The sequence below is a fragment of the Microcebus murinus genome, chromosome 15 (assembly GCF_040939455.1).
Source record: "Microcebus murinus isolate Inina chromosome 15, M.murinus_Inina_mat1.0, whole genome shotgun sequence".
NCBI lineage: Eukaryota > Metazoa > Chordata > Mammalia > Primates > Cheirogaleidae > Microcebus > Microcebus murinus.
The window spans coordinates 3,457,155-3,478,313 of NC_134118.1; the positions used below are offsets into that span (position 1 = coordinate 3,457,155).

General features: G+C 49.5%; 1 protein-coding gene across 1 annotated transcript; it reads right to left on the reverse strand.

The window, feature by feature from the left end:
- Positions 1-16,248: 16,248 nt before the first annotated feature.
- LOC105873482 (tubulin beta-2B chain) lies at positions 16,249-19,245 on the reverse strand. The gene is made up of 4 exons (XM_012768411.3): positions 19,057-19,245; positions 18,122-18,230; positions 17,745-17,855; positions 16,249-17,399 (listed from the first exon to the last, which is right to left on the reverse strand). The coding sequence occupies exons 1-4, from the start codon at positions 19,111-19,113 to the stop codon at positions 16,339-16,341; spliced, it is 1,338 nt and encodes a 445-aa protein (XP_012623865.1). The 5' UTR covers positions 19,114-19,245; the 3' UTR covers positions 16,249-16,338.
- Positions 19,246-21,159: the final 1,914 nt, after the last annotated feature.

Genomic DNA, 21,159 nt, shown 5'->3' on the forward strand with positions numbered 1-21,159 from the left:
GCTTTTTGCCTGAGAGGCTCCCACGGTGCAGGGAAAAGGAATCCAAGCGGAGCGCAGCAGCTGAGAGGACAGAGACAGGTGCTTGAAGGCTGAGAGGGGTTGAATTTTCGGCGCTACACAAGTAAACAACTCCACATATATGCATGATACCCTTCAAGATTTTGGCTGACTGCTAGCCTGTGATGTGCAGATGAGACTCTACAAGGCCGTGCAAAGACCAACTACCAGGGACAAGAGCCACCACTGTGTAATTATAGCTCACTTGATACTGGAGATGTTTGAGTGCTGAGCAGCTACCTGGAGCTATCTCAACGAACACCCAGGGCATTCGGTAGAAACTTCAGGAAGGTCATACCTTAGGAATGTAAGTAAAACAGCACCAGTATAAATACTGCTGTAGGTCCACCCTAAAGAGATTAAAAACAGGCCACAGAAGGATCATACTGATAAAATTGTGTATGCAGTAAATTAACCGCCTGCAGGAACAAAGTCTAATACTCATTAGAGGAAGAGCACAAGATTCAGATGTTCAACAATGAAATATTCAAAGCCCAACATTCAATCAAATAACTATTATAGTAATCCAAAAAACTAGGAAAATCTGACCCATAACCAGGAGAACAATCAAGTCAATAGAAAGACAACCAGAAATGACAGAGGCAAAAAATGTAACTATCAGACAAGAATTTTAAAATAGATAATATAAATAAACTGAAGAATTTAAAGTAAAATATTAACATGATGAAGAGATAAATGGTAAATATAAAAATAATGGATATTATGGTATATGAATTATATTGAAATTAAAAATAAGTTGGGCATAGTGGCTCCTGTCTGTAATCCCAGCACTTTGGGAAGCCGAGGCAGGAAGATCACTTTAGACCAGGAGTTCAAGACCAACCTGGGCAACATAGTAAGATCCTGTCAAAACCAAAAATTAGCTTGGGTGGTGGTGTGCACCTGTAGTCCCAACTACTCTGGAGGCTGAGGTGGGAGGATCGCTTGAGCCCAGGAGTTCAAGGTTACAGTGAGTTATGCTGATGCTACTGTACTCCAGCTTGGGTGACAGAGCAAGACCCTGTCTCTAAAAAAACATTTTTAAAAAGTAGAAATTCTAGATCTTACACAAGATCTGAAATGAAAAATTTTACTGAACGGTCCTAACAGAATTTTGAACAGCAGTGAATTTGAAGATATGGCAATAGAAACTATCAAATTGGCTGGGCGCGGTGGCTCACGCCTGTAATCCTAGCACTCTGGGAGGCCGAGGCAGGTGGATTGCTCGAGGTCAGGAGTTCGAAACCAGCCTGAGCAAGAGCGAGACCCTGTCTCTACTATAAATAGAAAGAAATTAATTGGCCAACTAACATATATAGAAAAAAAAATTAGCCGGGCGTGGTGGCACATGCCTGCCTGTAATCCCAGCTACTCGGGAGGCTGAGGCAGCAGGATTGCTTGAGCCCAGGAGTTTGAGGTTGCTGTGAGCTAGGCTGACGCCACGGCACTCACTCTAGCCTGGGCAACAAAGCGAGACTCTGTCTCAAAAAACAAAACAAAACAAAAAAAACGGGTGCGGTGGCTCACGCCTGTAATCCTAGCACTCTGGGAGGCCTAGGCGGGCGGATCGCTCAAGGTCAGGAGTTCGAAACCAGCCTAAGCAAGAGGGAGACTCCGTCTCTACTAAAAATAGAAACAAATTAATTGGCCAACTAAAAATACATAGAAAAAATTAGCCGGGCATGGTGGCATGTGCCTGTAGTCCCAGCAACTTGGGAGGCTGAGGCAGGAGGATCCTTTGAGCCCAGGAGTTTGAGGTTGCTGTGAACTAGGCTGATGCCACAGCACTCTAGCCTGGGCAACAAAGTGAGACTCTGTCTCAAAAAAAAAAAAAAAAAAAAGTCAAATTCAAGTACATAAAGAAGAAGCAGCTTTAAACAATGAAAATTCCTATCCTCAGCTCTCTATGAAACAATATCAGGCATACATATGATTAGACTCCCAGGAGGGGAGGCAAGAAAGAGGGGCAGAAAATTTTTGAGAAAATAATGGCTGGAATTTTTTTTTTTTTTTTTTTAGTTTTGAAGACATGGCATCAAAATATCAATTCATATCAGTTCAAAAATATCAATTCATAGATCCAAAAACAGAGCCCAGCAGAATAAACAGAAAGAAAACTATAGCAGGACACAACACAATCATAATGGTGAAAAACAGTGATAAAGTCTTCAAATGTAGGGCAGAGGAATTTGTAGGACAGAGGAAGGGCAGAGGAATTCTTCCAATTGTCGGGAATTTACTTGGGTGGGGCAATGAGCTAACCACAAACCTTTGCTTCTGGTCATTGCTTGCTTGCTACGCCGCTGTAGGGGGAATTACGGGATGAGGTCATTGAAGCACGGGCGACTGGCCCATCAGGCAATACAGGGCAACCAACCCGTCAATTATTTCAAAAGGCAATAGTGGGCAACCAATCATTTTAAAGGTCAACGCATGATTCATGCGTAGTCAGCGTGTGCACAGCTTGTGCACCATGGGGATAAAAGGCATGCCGTAGTTCCGGTCGGGGTTCTTGCCTGCGAGAGTGGCCACTGCGTTGGTGCTCTGGGGCTTGGACCCTGGCTAGCCAGAAAATAAACCTCCTCTTGTGTGAATGCATCCTCAATGTCTCTGCTTTTCTGTCCGGTGGGGCTGTGGAAGGTCGGTCCCTAACACAAAGAAGCCAGAGGAAAGGCCATGTTACATACAGGGGAAAATGAACGTCTGCTGACTTCTTATCACAGCATAAACAAGGGGACAGTGAATGATATCAGAAAGGCTGAAATAAAGCCAGCCTAGAGTTCTAAATCTAGTCAAAATAGTCTTCAAAAATAAAGGTGAAGTGTCAACTGCTGTGGTGCGTGCCTGTAGTCCCAGTTACTTGGGAGGCTGAGACAGGAGGATTGCATGAGCCCAGGAGATTGAGGCCAACCTGGGCAATATAATGAGAACCCTATCTCAAAAAAAGAGAGAGAGAGAGAGAGAGATTGAAAGAGAGAAAGAAAAATGAAAGGAAAGAAAGAAAGAAAGAAGGAAGGAAGGAAGGAAGGAAGGAAGGAAGGAAGGAAGGAAGGAAGGAAGGAAAGAAAGAAAGAAAGAAAGAAAGAAAGAAAGAAAGAAAGAAAGAAAGAAAGAAAGAAAGAAAGAAAGATGAAAAAAGACATTTTCATATAAGCAAAGCCGCATTCATCACCAGCAGATCTGCACTACAAGAAATGTTACAGCAAGATCTTCAGGCTAAAGGAAAATAAAATCAAAGTGAAAACCAGGGCTGAGCATGGTGGCTCATGCCTGTAATCTTAGTGCTTTGGGAGGTTGAGGCAGGCAGATCACTTGAGGCCAGGAGTTCGAGACCAGGCTGAGCAAGAGCATGACCACTCTCTACAAAGAATAGAAAATTAGCTGGTTGTGATGGTGCACACCTGTAGTCCCAGCTACTCGGGAGGCTGAGGTGGGAGCATGGCTTGAGCCCAGGAGTTTGAGGTTGCAGTGAGGTATGATGACGACTCTCTGCACTCTAGCCCAAGATACAGAGAAAGACTCTGTTTCCAAAAACAAAAAAAGGGAAAGTCAGATCCACACAAAAGAATGGAGAACACTAGGAATGTTAAATATATAGGCAAATTTAAAAGTGAGTATGAGGAGAGAAGTACAGTACACATCTTCATGCCTACATACACACACCTCAAATAGGGTCTAGAGCAAATTTTAAGAGCCCAGCAGACACCTTAGCATCTCCAGAGTTGCCAAAGTGGCTGGTGGTGATAACATAACTTCTGAGGCTGGGGTTGAAGCTGGCAAGCCCTCCAGGGACCTCAGCCGCTAGAAAAGACTCAGTCATGGGACTGGACTTTGTGGGACCTGGAGACTCCAGCTAACTCTGGACTATGTGTGGCACTGTCCTCTCCACAGCCTGCCTAATAACGCTTGACCTTGACTCTGGCTCTTATTCCAATCTGATTTGGGGTCTACAAACCCATTGGGGCTATGTCCCTTCATTTAGACACTAGCCCAGAGATTTTGCTTAATGACACATAGAGGAAGGAGAAAAGGACCAGCCAGTCTCCTTGAGCTGCCAGTGGTTAGCGACTATGACATTGTGTCCAATTCCCTTTTTAGGCCACTTTCCTGTGTTGCATAATGTTTGCTATGTCTGCTGTGAGCTTCAGACAATTGGGATTGACCTTTTCCCTTACCCTGGCCACTCTAGGAGTCTTAGGAAAATGTGTTATGTGAATGAAGCACAAGCTGGAATGTACCAGCCAAGTGCAGCCACCAAGATGATTCACACATGACCCAGAAAGCTGATTGAACTAGTTAGTTCAATTCCAGTTTCTTGTGGAATGCCACCTGCCTATCATTTGGGCCTGGGGCAGGGACAACTTAAGGGTGCGAACAGAACCCCTGAGGCAGTCCAAGAACAGAAGTCCAACCTTGGGCCATGCCCAGGGGCGTGAGGAAGGAGGAAGCCCGTGCCCAGAGCGGGCGAGGGCTCCATCCCAGGTTCCCTGTGGTCTGACGACTGGGTCTGCCTGGCTCCCAGTGTGGACAGTGTTGAGGGAAGGAAGAGAATGCGCGAGGGGAGCCCTGTGAGCTGGGCCGGCTGCACCATCTGTAGGGCAGTTGAGTTAGGATAAGACTCTTGTGGCTTGGAAGTCCTTTGCTTCCAGGATTTATTTATTTTTATTTTTTGAGACAAAGTCTCACTCTGTTGCCGGGGCTATAGTGAGTACCGTGGGTGGCGTCAGCCTTGCTGACAGCAACCTCAAACTCCTGGGCTCAAGCAATCCTCCTGCCTCAGTCTCCCGAGTAGCTGGGACTACATGCCCGACTACAGGCATGCACCACCATGCCCGGCTAATTTTTTCTATATATTCTTAGTTGGCCAATTAATTTGTTTCTATTTTTAGTAGAGGCAGGGTCTTGCTCTTGCTCAGGCTGGTCTCGAACTCCTGACCTTGAGCGATCCGCCCGCCTAGGCTTCCCAGAGCGCTAGGATTACAGGCGTGAGCCACCGCGCCTGGCCTGCTTCCAGGATTTAGAATGTCTAATTTCTTCAAGGACGTTTCTAACCTTATTTTATGGGACTATGTTACAAAGGGGCTTTCCTCATCCGGATGAAGAATGTGGTGGGGTGTCAGTGAGCCCCTAGAGTCCAGAAGCAGCGATGCTCCTACAGTGAGCTGCCTCAAGGCCGGGGTGAGCTAGGAGGCTGGTGTGGGGCCATGGGGACCTGCTAGGCCTTTCTCTCCTGAACTGAGTCATCCTCCTCCTCCTCTTTTAGTCACCACCTTCGGGCCACGTTTACCCTCAGCAGAGCCCCGCTCTGGGTGGCACGAGTGGGCTGGTCTAGGGCTCCTGTAGCTCCCACGCCCCTCTCGGGCGATCTGAGCCCCTGGCTCTGCAGGAGGCAGCAGAGGTAGGGATGGAGGAAACACTGCCAGTTCCAAAGTAACCACATCTTCTGTGTCTTCGTAAAATTTCCAGGTGAACCCTTGAATGAGTGAATACAGGATTTCACACTTAAAAAAACAAAGCACCAACATTCTGAGGAAGAGCAGCCAGGCACACACGCGGGCGCCGGCAACGACGCTCTGCTGCAGAGCCTGCTGTGGCGCGGAGCGGCCGCCGCCCTCCGCCCGGCGGGGCACGTCAGCGCGGGAGAGTCGCCGCCGCCCTCCGCCCGGCGGGGCACGTCAGCGCGGCTCGTCTCGTCGGGGGAGTCGCCGCCGCCCTCCGCCCGGCAGGGCACGTCAGCGCGGGAGAGTCGCCGCCGCCCTCCGCCCGGCAGGGCACGTCAGCGCGGGAGAGTCGCCGCCGCCCTCCGCCCGGCAGGGCACGTCAGCGCGGGAGAGTCGCCGCCGCCCTCCGCCCGGCGGGGCACGTCAGCGCGGCTCGTCTCGTCGGGGGAGTCGCCGCCGCCCTCCGCCAGGCGGGGCACGTCAGCGCGGGAGAGTCGCCGCGGGGCTGGTCGGGGGAGTCGCCGCCGGGCTGGTCGGGGGAGGCGCCGCGGGGCTGGTCGGGGGAGTCGCCGCGGGGCTGGTCGGGGGAGGCGCCGCGGGGCTGGTCGGGGGAGTCGCCGCGGGGCTGGTCGGGGGAGGCGCCGCGGGGCTGGTCGGGGGAGGCGCCGCGGGGCTGGTCGGGGGAGGCGCCGCCGGGCTGGTCGGGGGAGGCGCCGCGGGGCTGGTCGGGGGAGGCGCCGCCGGGCTGGTCGGGGGAGGCGCCGCCGGGCTGGTCGGGGGAGGCGCCGCCGGGCTGGTCGGGGGAGGCGCCGCCGGGCTGGTCGGGGGAGGCGCCGCGGGGCTGGTCGGGGGAGGCGCCGCGGGGCTGGTCGGGGGAGTCGCGGCGGGGCTGGTCGGGGGAGGCGCCGCCGGGCTGGTCGGGGGAGGCGCCGCCGGGCTGGTCGGGGGAGGCGCCGCCGGGCTGGTCGGGGGAGGCGCCGCCGGGCTGGTCGGGGGAGGCGCCGCCGGGCTGGTCGGGGGAGGCGCCGCCGGGCTGGTCCGGGGAGGCGCCGCGGGGCTCGTCGGGGGAGGCGCCGCGGGGCTGGTCGGGGGAGGCGCCGCGGGCGCGGCTGGGCGAGGCGCCGCCTGCCGGTCCACCCAGGGGCGGCGGCAGACCCGCACTTCCAGAATGCAGGGAGGCTCCTCGCGGCCCCCGCTGTCCGCAGGCGGAGGAAAGCCGCAGTCCGCCGTCCCGGGGGAAGAGGTGGAGCCCACACCAGGCAGGGCTATTCCGTCTCCGCCCGGAGACCTGTCAGGGTAGCTGGGGAGGAGGGAACAAATACAAGAAAAGGAGGCCAGGCTGCCGAAGGCGAGGAGAGGCGTGAGCTCTGTGGAGGAGACAACCCCATTATCTGGCTGCATTTTCTTTTGTAATGTATCTCGGCTCTTTCAAGAGCCATTGTTTGAGTTAGTCCCTCTTCCTCCAAGAACCTGATTCTTGTTAACAGGTGAATTCCATTAGACCTTCCAATTTGGGGGGCTGTAAATGTTGCTTCCGCTATGAAAATTACCCTGATTTCCAGCCAATGAGAGTGAGTTGATGTCTTCTGTGTGTTTCCATAGAGTCTTCACAGCAACACTGCAGCCTGATTACACCTCCTTGTGCTTACATTTATTCCTCCCTCCACCCCAGCTTGGAAACGCCGTGGAGGCTAGTGTGTGTCTATTCCTGTTCATATGCTTAGCACAATGTGGTGCACATAGCAGGTACCCAGCAAATAGCGTTGAAGTAAATACATAATAAAATAGAAATGTGACCATTGGAACCGTGAGACAAGAGATTTGAGAAATGACCTGGTTCTGGGACAGGTGGAAGATCTCCGTGGCGGGGCCATGGCTTTGAATCTCCCTTAACCCTTCGTCTCCCCTCACCTTCCTCCTCCCTGTAAATAGACAGAGAAACAAACCCTATGAACTCTCAAACTGAAAAATCAAAATTCCCTTTTAGAACAAGCCTTAGAGTGAGGAAGAACTGCTGGAAGCAGATTCCAGATGAAGTAAGATAGGATTAATAGCAGCAAAGGGAAGAGAGGATCCAGGTAAAAATAAGGGAGGAGGCATTGAAGCAGATCTCCCAGAAAGTAGGTCATTTTAAAAAAAAATAATTTCCTGAAAACAACAGAAGGGGGAGCTATAGAGCCATGCAGCTATTAAACTTTGGAGGCCTTTAACTTCCTCCTCAAATTACAGAAAAATTCATTTCACTTAAAAATGTGGGCCCTGCATGATGGCTTGTGCCTATAATTCCAGCACTTTGAGAGGCTGAGGCAGGAGGATTGCTTGAGGCCAGGAGTTCGAGACCAACCTGGGCAATATAGTGAGATCCCATCTCTATAAAAATGAGCAAAATTAGCCAGGCATGGTGGTATGTGCCTATAATCCTAGCTACAAGGGTGGCTGAAGTGGGAGGATTGCTTGAGACCAGAGGAGGCTGCAGTGAGCCATGATGACACCACTGCACTCTGGCCTTGGCAGCAGAGAAAGACCTTGTCTCAAAAAAAAAAAAAAAAAAAAAAAAAGCAACAGAAAAGGATCATTGTCAAATCCCATACAAAATTGTTAATAAAAGCAAGAAGAATGGGGAAAAAAATTATGTCTCTCTAGATCATAAAAATATATCAGAAAAACAATATATCCAAACTGCTGAAAATGGTAACCTAAAATTTCAAAATGGCTAAAAAATAAAAATAAAAAAATAAAAAGAAAGCTAACATATGAAAGAATAAATAAAATTATAAAAACTCTGAAATTAGATTCTTGGGGAAAAGAAAAATCTGTGAAAACAAAGGTGAAAAAACTCAGAAAAGTGGTAGAAATAAAGAAAATCATAAATGAACTCTAAACTAAAAGATACACAAGAGCAAATAAACAGAATTCTCTTATGGAAGTAGATGGAAAGAAAGAAAAAACATTTTAATCAAAAGGAAATGAGAAGACTTCTGCTTTCAGCCAAGATGGAGCAACAGGAATTGGATTTACCCTCCCAACTGAAACAACTAAGAAACTGGGCAAAATATATGCAACAGTGGTTCTCAGGACATTGGACATAGCCAATGAATGACAGTGACTCCTGAGAAAAGGGACACAAATTAGGTCACCATATGATTTCCCCAACTTACTATCTGGAGGCATTTTCTGTGTTGAAGTGCAGGAAGGGGAACTCAGACAGAGCTTGATGGTCTCATTGAGTTAAAAGAAATCAGAATTCAGAGAGTTCAAGTTAGAATTCAGAGAACCCAAGTCAGCTAGAATCACAGTAGAATTCCGAAGTGGAAGAAGTAGACGAAACTTCACAGAGAGATCTCTGGAGGTCAGCAGAGAAGTCCTCTCCAGCCTCCAGCTGAGAATTGATATGTACATGTAAGATAAGAAACTATGTGAGAATAAGGTAACAGATGGAAAGCAGTAGACCAAACAATTCCTAAAGCTCACACATGGGCATTGCCTTAATAATGGGGTTAAATTATCCCTGGTACAAAATCTGCTTTGGACCTGTCCTAGCAAAGCTTAATAGCAAGTTTCAAAAGGATGCAACTGATTCCATGTTATGTAATTGTGTGCCAGAACAATGTCCAACAATGTTTAAAGGACATGACTCAGCACTCAACAACATAAAATCCACAACATCTGGCATCCAACTGAAAGAGACAAAGCAGCAAGAAAACATGGCTCATAACTAGGAGAAAAATCAGTTCATATAAATAGATTTAGAGATGACAGAAATGATGCAATTAAGGTACAGCTAGTATATATGTGCCCATATGTTCAAGAAGGTAGAGGAAATCATGAAGAGGAGAGAAACAGACAATTTTTAAAATACCTCATTAGAACTTCTAAAGATTAAAAAAAATCCGAGTGCAAAATACCCATATAAGGTCAACAGCAGATTAGATACTGTATAGACATTGCAAAAGTCATTCACTTGGAGTCAGAAAACCTGATTTTTTTATGCAGGTTCTCCACTTAGAGCTGAATGATTCTGGGACAAGTTACTTAACCTAAGCCTGACTTCTTTCAGGAACAGTTAATTCCCTAAATGATGAGATGACTAATCACTTGGCCCTTTCTTGTCCATCTCACAGGAGGATATGCAATCCAGGCTAGTCAATCACTGCCCCTTCCCCACTGACCACAGGGACTGGTCTTTTATTAAATGTGTCTGTAAGAAACAGGGTTTTGCTTTATCGCCTAGGCTGGTATGATCACAGCTCACTGCAGCCTTGAACTCCTGGGCTCAAGTGATCCTCCCCGCCTCTACCACCTGAGTGGCCGGGACTGCAGGTGTGGGCCACTATGGATCCTTCTTTTTTCAGGTTCTCCAGCAATAGGGTGGTATGAGCCTAAAGTTGCCACCATGTGGGGAGATCTTGCCAAAATATAAAAACAAAACAGGAGAATGCAAAGTCAAGAGAGTAATCAAGAAAAAGTTCTGATGACATAATTAGAGGCTCCAGGGGTAGGTATGATGGAACTGAACCATGTATCCCTGGAATTTTGGAAATTTCAATTATATGAGCCAATGATTTTCCATCTTTATACCTTTTGTAAGCAAGTTTTGAATTGATTTCAGAAACAGCCCAAAGCACCCAAATTATACAGCATTCCTATGAGGATTAAATGAGGTAAACATGTAAGAAGCATCATGTGTTCAATAAATACTGGCTATTAATACTTTCTTATCACTATGTAGCCTAATCCTACTTAATCCTCTATATAAGCAGATATTAAAAACTCTGTTTTATAGAGGGATTTAGAGAGGTGAAGTAACTTGTTAGAGGATTCCAAAGTTCACAGAGGACACAGTTGAGACCTCTCCCCACCCAACACTATAGACTATAGTAACGTGTGTAGACATAGTAGACACTTGGTAAATGTGGACACCCTTCCTTTTCCTGCAAACCAAGATCCCAAGACCATGTCGATGTACCTAGAGATCTAAGTGAAAGCAGAGTTATAAGGCTGCTTCTCTAGATGCTGCTCACTTAGATACAGTTTGTTTTTCAGAACTCTGTCTTTGAATGATCTGACCTGCTGAATGCTCATATCTTCCTGTCTTCACCCCCAAAGGCTCCTTCTTGCAGCTGACCTCCCAGATTCTCAGCCACTTCTGGATGTGGGCGTCAAACATACTCCCTGGCACTGGCTTGCCCTCCAGCCCTTCGACTTGTGTTAGTCTCTGTCATCTCCAACTTCTTCCTGGGAAACATTCTCTGAGTGACCATGCCAATCCCACAGCTGCTCATGCCTGTGTGCAGCCTGCTCACTTCTCTTCCCACTCAAATCACCAAAGTAGTCTTGGTTTTTTCTCTTCAATGACCAGGCATGCAACTCGCAGTGAACATATTCATGAAAAAAAAATTCCACTGCCTTAGCCAACAAATGTTCATGATCAGTACAATCTGGCGTGAACATTTCATTGTATATTATGGAAAGGAATTTACCTAGAAGTCACGGATATGTGTTGTCATCAATCAATGGAAAGTTAGAAAGTCCTGACAGGAAAGAGAGTAATGTTTTGACCCAGAAATTTGGACCAAGGAAACTTCTTTCACTTAGTCTTCAGCTCTGTTTTAGAAAATGAGGGCTCCTTCTTGGCATGAAACACTTTGCAAACTCACGTTTACAGAGAACAGTGGAAGAAGAGCTAAGAGACCAGGTTATTGTCACTTCTTAGCCATTCTCTAATTATGGAAGTAACTGCTGGTCACTTACCCAGTGCACCTTCTCTAACAGAACTTTTTTTTTTTTTTTTTTTTTTTTGAGACAGAGTCTCACTTTGTTGCCCAGGCTAGAGTGAGTGCCGTGGCGTCAGCCTAGCTCACAGCAACCTCAAACTCCTGGGCTCAAGCGATCCTTCTGCCTCAGCCTCCTGAGTAGCTGGGACTACAGGCATGTGCCACCATGCCCGGCTAATTTTTTGTATATATATTTTTAGTTGGTCAATTAATTTCTTTCTATTTTTGGTAGAGACGGGGTCTCGCTCAGGCTGGTTTCGAACTCCTGACCTTGAGCAATCCGCCCGCCTCGGCCTCCCAAAGTGCTAGGATTACAGGCGTGAGCCACCGCGTCCGGCCTCTAACAGAACTTATAAATTGTTGAGGGGATAATGCACCCAGCTCAAAGACTACTTTGCTCAGCTCTCTTGTGGAAGAGGGTGGCCAAGGAAGTGCAAGCCCAAGTCAGTACGAGGATCACCGGAGGTGGCTGACTCAGCTGGAAGGTGCCTTTTTGCCCTCCCCATTCCCCATCCTTCTTGCCTGCAACCATGCAACATGGCCAGAGCTGCTGCAGTGGCCACCCTGTGGCTGAGAACTTGAGGTGGCAGCCATTGGCAGTGATCAGAAGAGCGGAACGAAAAAAGTGCGGGGCGGTGAGGATATTGTGAAGCCACGCTGCCTGGGCTGTGTATCTCTAGACATTTTTTGTTAAGTGAAAGGAAAAAAATAACCCATCACCTTTGTTACTAGCAGCTAAACATCAGCCCTAACTGATCCAGTGACCTAGGAATATTGCTCACTTGGGGCCTTTGTTTCCTTATTTATAAACTGATGAGGTCATATTAGAAGATCTCTAAAGTTCCCTCCATTCCTAAAACTCTATGATGTTAAGACTTTTTATGAATGCACAAGTACAAAATGCCTAAGGCTTGCCTGAGCTCTATTCCTTCTTGGCCTTACAGGCAAATCTGAAAGTGTGTGTGTGCATCCTTAGGTAGAAGCCAAAATGATTATGAACACAGGGTTGCCGCATGAACCAGCAATTCCATAGGTCCATATCTGGGAGATATTAAAACACACACACACACACACACACACACACACACACATACACTCAAACATATGAATGTTCGTTGAAGCATTATTCTTAATAGCCCCAAAGTAGAAACAAACCAAATGTCCATCAATAGATGAATGGATAAACCAAATGTGGTCTATCCATACAGTGGCATTATTCAACCATTAAGAGAATGAGGTACTGACATATGCTACAACACAGATGACTCTGGAAAACATTATATTAAGCTAAAAAAAAAAAAAGCCAGACACAAAAGACTACAAATGGCATGATTCCATTTATAGGAAACGTCCAGAATTAGTGATTTCCAAGGTTTTCAGGAGGGGTGGCAGGGAAGACATGGGAGAGGGAAACAGGAGTTACTGCCAATGGGTATGGAGTTTCATCTTGGGGTGATGAAAATGTTCTGGAATTACATAGTGATGATGGTTGCACAACTCTGTGTATATAATAAAACCCACTGACCTCTATATATACTTTTAAGTGGTGAATTTTACAGTATGTGAATTATATCTCAATTAAAAGAAAAAATGACCATGAAGCATTGTACTGAAATAGAGTGCACCAAAATACACTTCTCTGGGTATGTGTCAGCAAACTCACCTTCACCTTCAGAGAAACATGAGGAGTGGGGAGGCAGGGAGGCTGGGAGGTAAAGAAATGAAGGTATTAGTGAGTTTTTTCAAGTGAATGGCTTGACTTTGAGACACATTTAGAAAAGCATGACCTCACGATAGGACATCTCTGCCCACCAGAAAGAAATCAGCCTTACAGGAGTTGTCAAACACCTTTGTCTACTGTATAAGTCACATTTTAACTAAAATGAGTGTGTACAAGGTGGCACTCCAGAGTTTCCTCTTAACTTCCTACTCTTTTTCATAGTAACTACCGCCTCATAGAATGTTCCTCTTGCAGCCACATTTGCATTCGAGCATCGCTCGTGTAGTGTTTTAGAACCAGGAAATTCAGCAGCACCTGCCCAACAGGGACCCATTACAGACAGAAGGTTTGGCACTGTCTGTGCCCAGTCCATCCGGGAAAGTTGAGTGGGACCAAGGCACACGGCTGGGTTTTTCCTTGATGCCAGGAAACTCATCTTTCTCTTCTTCATAATCCTCATGTGGCTTTGTATATAATAGAATCTAAGTGATGCAAATGCAGCGATAAAAGCCGTAGGTCTGAGACCTGACCTGTATAGAAAGCATTCTGGGAACTTAGATAAAATCTTTGTGGAATGGGTGAAGAGAAAAAAAATTTTAAAGTTTCCAATCCTGTTTGTTTACTTACACAATAAGGATGGTGAATGATAAAATCTTTTAACATTGCTTTTAGTTCAAATTGCTATTAACACACTTTTAGTGATAAAATGGGGAATCTAACAGCCTTACGTCATCCCTGGGACTGATGGAGAGGCACAGCCAACTTAAAGCACACTGGGGTTTTAGTTCCTCTCAGACTTTCGGGATGACCTCAAGGAGACTCCAACTCCCCCTCCCTAACCCTAACCTCTGAATCCTGCATCCTGCCCAGTGGGTCTTATAATTTGGGTACTGTGCCAGTTCAGAAGTGAACGTCCTTCTTAGGGCACATCAGGGAGGGATAAAACATTTCTTTTGGGAAGCTTTGAAAACAGACACACCTGCCACCACTACCACCATCACCACCACCAAATCCCATCACTTAATGGTAACATAAAAAATGAAACTAACGGTTCCAAAATAGTTTCTTAATCTAGGCCTCAGTCTCATTTTGAACTGCTTTCTCTAAGTATACATTTAAAGTCTATATTATGCCCCAGAGCATGTGCTTGGCTGGTCAGTTTGGCACCCATTGTTCCAATCATGCCAAAATAAGCTTCAGCAGTGTAGACATGAGTATGCTGACAGGCCAGCAGGCTGGCCTGCTGGTGCCTGCCTGTCCCCTCCTCACCAGGTAGAAGAGAAAGAAGCAGGATACTTCCAGTATGCCAAGAGGTGCTTGGATACAATCCCACTGTTCTCCAAAGGTACTGGTCCCATGAATGACAGGTTGTAGGGAAAGCACAGCCAAGGAGAGATCCAGGGGGCCTTGGCAGCTGCCCCATGTTCAGGACATTTAAAGCCAATATCATCCTTCAATTAAACTGTTGGAAGCTTTACACCAGCTCAGCAGGAATCACACCTGCCAGTTTGCTGTTAAATATAGAAAATTGGAGCTAAAGCCACTGGCTGCTGACCATTTGACCCTACCCATCAAGGTTTTGTGATATATAATACCTATAAAGTAAACTGCTGCTCTTTTCCATTTATGGAAGCCATGTGGTAGAATTAACTTATTTTCACAGTATTTAGAATTATACTGTTCGTGGTTTTCTTTGAAACTATTTTCAAGTATTATTTCAGCTCTTATAATAATGGAAATCCTTTACCTATACTCTTTTCTTTTTTTAACATTTAAGTAAGAGTAGAACTAAGCAGAATGAAAGAATCATTTTCTTTTCTAATCTTGAATTTTTCTAAAAATTAGAAAAATCTTAAACCTAGTTTTTCTGATTTTTTCTTCCTATAGGGATATGTAAATAAGTTTTATACATTTATGATTTATACTTTACTTCTCTTCCCAAGATGAATAACTGGCCCAGATTAAAGCAGAGTATCAGTACCATTTTGATAAAGTATAATTTATACCATAGACATATCTATAAAAATCTATTATTGAAGTCCCATAGCTTCTTTAGTGGTTGAGTTCAAGTCTAGAGTCAGACATGGGCTCAAATCTCAAATCCCAGCTGTGCATGACAAGAATGCAATAAACTGTGAAAATTATTATGGTTTGCCTATTTAAAGTTAAATTCTCCAACAATATAGGATATATATAGATATACTATATAAACTTGAATGAGGTTAAGTACAAATAATTTATAATATAGTATAAATACAACTGCTGGGAGAAAACATTACTTGAAAATGAGCCTATTAGGTATTTATAAATCTGTGGCAATTCCTAAATATTAGTGATTTCATGAACTTAAAAGGGCATACACCTCTTGACAGAAAATTCCATCTATAGAAATTTACGGAATAGCTATTCCCTTGTACACAATGATATATGCACAAAATTACTCATTGTGGCACTACACTGTTATACTTTTTTTCTTAATGTCCATTGGTAGGGAATCAGCTGAATAAAATATGGCACAACTACATAATGGATGTCATATATCCATTTAATGGAGAGCAGCTCTCTGTATCTTCAAAATACTATTTAGTAAAGGAAGGAGGCCACAGAATAGTATCACACCACGTGAGTGAAGAAAGAAAAAAGGGAAATAATTTACATGGATCTGGAAATATATGAAACATTTCTGCAAGGATATAAGAAAGATAACCATGATATGAATGGTTTCCCTTCAGGAAGGAAATTCTATGAAGGAACACAGCAGAAAGGGACACTAACTGTCCACCCTCCTTTAGAATTCTGCACTGTGAGCATGTAGTAACTATTCAAAACAAATTTTTGTGAAGGAAATACATAGCAGGATGACTACATGAAAACACAATGTGCTTTCAAGCAGGCAGACTTTAATAAAACACTTACTTAAAAGCATTTTAAAGGCATCCGACTGATCTCCCATCTTAAATTGGATATGTTGGCTCAATTTTACCATACCAAAAGAGTAAAATCATTTCAGCTTTTACCTATCCTTTATTTTTTTAAAGGACAAATTTAATATAATGTATTCATAAAGTTAATTTAAACTGATAATAATGAATTCAAGAAAGAAAAAGGAAAAGAAAGAGAGGACACCATTCAGACACAAACGTTTATGTGATTTTAGCCATTACAATAGTAGCTCAGAAATATCTCAATTGTTACACTGACGTCATCAATATTACAAAAAGAGGGAAAACAGAGTGACAGGCAACAGTGAAGAGCACCAGAGAACCAGCGCACACACCCAGTGGACCATGCTGCTTCCGCCCGCCCGCGGTGAGCCCCGCCCCGCCCTCCTGCGCCCGCCCGCCCGCTACGCCTCGTCCTCGCCCTCCTCCTCCTCGAACTCCCCCTGTTCGTCGGCCGTGGCGTCCTGGTACTGCTGGTACTCCGACACCAGGTCGTTCATGTTGCTCTCGGCCTCGGTGAACTCCATCTCGTCCATGCCCTCGCCCGTGTACCAGTGCAGGAAGGCCTTGCGGCGGAACATGGCGGTGAACTGCTCCGAGATGCGCTTGAACAGCTCCTGGATGGCCGTGCTGTTGCCGATGAAGGTGGCCGACATCTTGAGGCCGCGCGGCGGGATGTCGCACACGGCCGTCTTCACGTTGTTGGGGATCCACTCCACGAAGTAGCTGCTGTTCTTGTTCTGCACGTTGAGCATCTGCTCGTCCACCTCCTTCATGGACATGCGGCCGCGGAAGATGGCGGCCACCGTGAGGTAGCGGCCGTGGCGCGGGTCGCAGGCGGCCATCATGTTCTTGGAGTCGAACATCTGCTGCGTGAGCTCGGGCACGGTGAGCGCGCGGTACTGCTGGCTGCCGCGGCTGGTGAGCGGCGCGAAGCCCGGCATGAAGAAGTGCAGGCGCGGGAAGGGCACCATGTTCACCGCCAGCTTGCGCAGGTCGGCGTTCAGCTGGCCCGGGAAGCGCAGGCAGGTGGTGACGCCGCTCATGGTGGCCGACACCAGGTGGTTGAGGTCCCCGTAGGTGGGCGTGGTCAGCTTCAGCGTGCGGAAGCAGATGTCGTACAGCGCCTCGTTGTCGATGCAGTAGGTCTCGTCCGTGTTCTCCACCAGCTGGTGCACCGACAGCGTGGCGTTGTAGGGCTCCACCACCGTGTCCGACACCTTGGGCGACGGCATGACGCTGAAGGTGTTCATGATGCGGTCGGGGTACTCCTCGCGGATCTTGCTGATGAGCAGCGTGCCCATGCCCGAGCCCGTGCCGCCGCCCAGCGAGTGCGTCAGCTGGAAGCCCTGCAGGCAGTCGCAGCTCTCCGACTCCTTGCGCACCACGTCCAGGACCGAGTCCACCAGCTCCGCGCCCTCCGTGTAGTGGCCCTTCGCCCAGTTGTTTCCCGCTCCGCTCTGGCCTGCCAGAGGGAAGGAGAATTCTTAAGTCACTAGTGATTGTGTTAAATTCCTTACCTCAAACCCCTTAATATAGATCAATGAGTCAGTGCTCAGATAAGATTACTTCACGTTATTGCCAAAATGGCCAGACGTTAAAATATTTGGTCATGGATGTAATTATAAATAAGAGCGGCTAGGACACCTGGTATTAGAAAATGAAAGGCAAACATATTTTTAGCCTTTATTAAGGCTAAGCTGGCACACAACTGGATGTTCTGCTTTCCCTTGTGCAGTCCCGCTTGTCCACCCCGAGCTGCCCAGTGTAAAATAAGCCACTCAAGCTGTCAGCCATGCCAGGCACTCACCAAACACAAAATTGTCTGGCCTGAAGATCTGGCCGAATGGTCCAGACCTGACGGAGTCCATCGTGCCCGGCTCCAGATCCACCAGGATGGCCCGAGGGACGTATTTGTTACCTGCGGGCAACAAGAGCTGACTTAGACTTCAGGCAGAGAGCTCTGCAGAGACCCCTTCCTTCTTGCAGGCACCGATGTTGCCCAAACAAAGGAGGACCCACCACCAGGAGGACCCCTCAAAGGGCTCAGTTGGCACAGGGGAGCCCACGGAAATACTGCATTCCACAGACCCCTCTACCCTGGGGCCGCATCCCTGGCGTCAGTCCCCGTGGAAAGGGGGGCAGTAAATAACTGAAGGGGGTGAGGGGCGGGGTGGCGGCAATTACCAGTGGCTTCATTGTAGTATACATTGATTCTCTCCAGCTGCAAGTCACTGTCTCCATGGTAACTGCCAGTGGGGTCGATACCATGCTCATCACTGATGACCTCCCAAAACTGAGACAGAGAAAGGCTGCATTTAGCTATGCACGACCCCCCCCCCAAACGCTGCGCATCACAAAGGAAACCCGCAACTCGGTTCGGACAACCCAACATTTCAGGAGCTTAAAGGATGGTGAGTTCGGGCACAGCCCGCAGGGCCAAAAAGTTGAAACTGGGCGTTTCCCGAGCCAACAGCTGCTCACGGCGGGAGACCGGGGTCATGGGGGGGGAGGGGAGGTGGGGGGGGAGGGGAGGTGGGGGGGGAGACACTAGCCACAGCCCCGCGGCGGCGGAACCCTGCGCACCAGGTCACAACCCCGGGCGGAGCGGGAGGGGAGGGCGCAGGGACTCCAGCCCACGGGGGTGGGCTGGGGAGAGTGGGGGCGGGAGGCGAGGGCGCTAAAGAACCGTGGTTTTAGAGTCAAAGCACGTCCTGCGACCGCGAGAAATCGCTCTCCTTCTCTCCCCGCGCAGGGCGACTCGGGTTCAAGCAAGTAAAATCAATTCTCAGGTCTCGACTCCTCGAACAACTGGCGCGCGAAGCCGCGCAGACACACCCTCGTCTTCTCCAGGCACGCGCGCCCGCCCAAGTGGCGAGCAGGGAGCGAGGGAGGCCGAGGGCTGGTGGCCCGGACTCCAAACGAGTTACAGCAAAAATGAAAAAGCGGTCTCCCCACGCCCCCTGAAAGTCGCCTGCGAGCCCACGCCCCACTAGGCGGCACAAAGCATCCGGAAAGGTCTGCTTTCTGGAGCCCGGGGACCACACCCACGTCCCGGGACCGCTAGGGGCGCTCGGCCCAGGCTCCAGTCCCCGCTCTACCCCCGCCCGGCGCGCGCCCACCTTGGCGCCGATCTGGTTGCCGCACTGGCCGGCCTGGATGTGCACGATCTCGCGCATGGTGCCTCGTTAGCTTCTCCCTGGTTTGGTGGCGTCTGGCGGGTCTGTCCGTCCTTCCCTCACACACCCACTGCGGGGTCACCAGGAAGGCGCTGCGGAACCGACCGGCTGAGAGCTCCGGCCCCGCGGGCTCGGCCTTTTAAGCGGGGAGGGTGGGGCGGCCGGCCCAGGCCGCGCCCCCAGCCCGAGTCCCCCAGTCCCCTTCGCGCTGGCGCTCTCTAGGCCCGGCTGACGTAATGCCCAGAGTCCCAGAGACCGTGCAGGGGGCTGGACCACCGGCCCGCAGCCAATCAGCACGGGCGTGCGGGCCGGGAGACGGGTAGGGGCTAGGGGAGAAGGGTGGGGACGTGCGCATTGTCTAGAGCTGGCGTGGGGGAGGGACGAGACAGGGGCTAACTGGGTACTGGGAAATGGGGGAGGGTGTGGATGGGGAGGGCGGTGAGGCGGGGGCAACCAGCGCGACAGGCCTAGGACAGAGGAGAGCTGGCACTGCAGGAGGAGGTGGGAGGACTGGGGCAGGTGGAACAGCCTTCAGGTGCTCCGGGTGCCGGCAGGTGAGAGGGTTGAGGTGGCGCAGTCTGCTCTGCCAGCTTGGATTGCGGCTCCCACTCGGCCACCTGCCAGAGTTGCCCAAGCCGGCCGCCCCTGGTGAGACCACTGCCTCTTTCCCCAACTCTGGAGGCTGACGGCTGCCCAGGCGCGGACGCCCCGTTACACAGAGCCTTGGAGGAGGACAGGTGGTCACGAGAGTTGTGTGTGACCGCGACCCGAGACACCTGCCGCCCAAGAGCACCAGGATGCCCTCTGTCCTTTGTCTCAGTCTGGGGCCGCTGGCTCCCTCCCCCTGCGGCCGCACATCCAGGGGTGGAGCGACCTCCGAGCCCCTCGGGCTCTGCCTGCCCCTCTCCTGGAGTCCACAGCGCCCCGGCTGGTACCAAGGACCGCTCCATTCTGAGGGTTGACTTTGCGGAACGAAAGTCACTCGCGGGACGGAGTGGGTGTGGCTGGCCGCGCAGCGTGGACGGTACTGGGGGCAGAAAGAAGGTGGGGTCCAGGGGACGAGGCTGTCGGCAGAACAAAGGGCTCCCAAAAGCTTGGGATTTGTTCCTCAACTGAGTATTTAAAATCACACGCCAGGCGCTCGGCCTCTCAGGCTTCGATTCATCCATTGTCCTGTCAGAGGGTGGGCTCCCCGCCCGCCCGCGGCGCACATTCTTATATTCCTCCGCGGAGGCCACGAGGTCCCAGCCTTCCCGCGGCAGGTGGGGGGCGGGGAGGACACGCCTAAAAACTGCGGCACCGCGCGCGACCCCCGAGACCCGTGCGCGCTCACACGAGCGCGTGCGCGCGCACTTGGAGCCCCGGCCCCCTTCGAATCCGCAGTCTCTAGGTATTCGCGGGAGGAGCCGGTCTCTTTGTTACTTTTCGTGTGTGTGTGTGTGTGTGTGTGTGTGTGTGTGTGTGTGTGTGTGTGTGTGTGTGTATGTGAGAGAAAGAGAGAGAGAGAGGGAGAGAGGCCCTAAACCTGCCGGCGAGGGAGGGAGGGAGGGGAGAGGGTGGCAGAAACGTTCACTGCACGACCTGTTCCCTGCAATTCGATAGTTGCAGCAGCTGCCCCCATCCAGGGCGGCTGGTTGCGAGGTGAAGTGACCCCTTCCATCCCCTGGCCGAGGGGGCCGAGTGACCCGGGTTCACCGCGGCAGAGGGGCGCCTGCAGCTGCTGGGTGAGACCCTCCCAGAACTATCAGCAAGCTGTCATCGCCTCCCTTTCCCGCTTCGGGCTGGGAGTTTCAACTCACTTGCAGTGTACAAAGAAAAGTAACAAGAACAAAAGCCCAGCCGCCCACACACAGCCAGGGCGCCCAGACGGGAGCTCGCGGCCCGAGCTTCCCAGGCGCGGCTGCGGGTGGCCGGGTTAGGGTGGGATCCAGCCACTGGCAGAGCAGCGGAGGGTTTGTCCACATGCCCCACCCTCGGGTCTGGGCAGGGACTTTCTAATCCAGATACTACAGATTCGGAAACAGCGAAGGCGAATAATTGTCAAGG

Bases quoted from the DNA above. Each gene is read 5' to 3' on its own strand.
- LOC105873482 (XM_012768411.3), bottom strand. From the start codon at position 19,113: ATGCGCGAGATCGTGCACATCCAGGCCGGCCAGTGCGGCAACCAGATC. The intron at 18,231-19,056 runs GTGGGCGCGCGC...TCTCTGTCTCAG, and splicing joins GCAACCAGATCGGCGCCAAG to TTTTGGGAGGTCATCAGTGA. The intron at 17,856-18,121 runs GTAATTGCCGCC...TGTTGCCCGCAG, and splicing joins ATACTACAATGAAGCCACTG to GTAACAAATACGTCCCTCGG.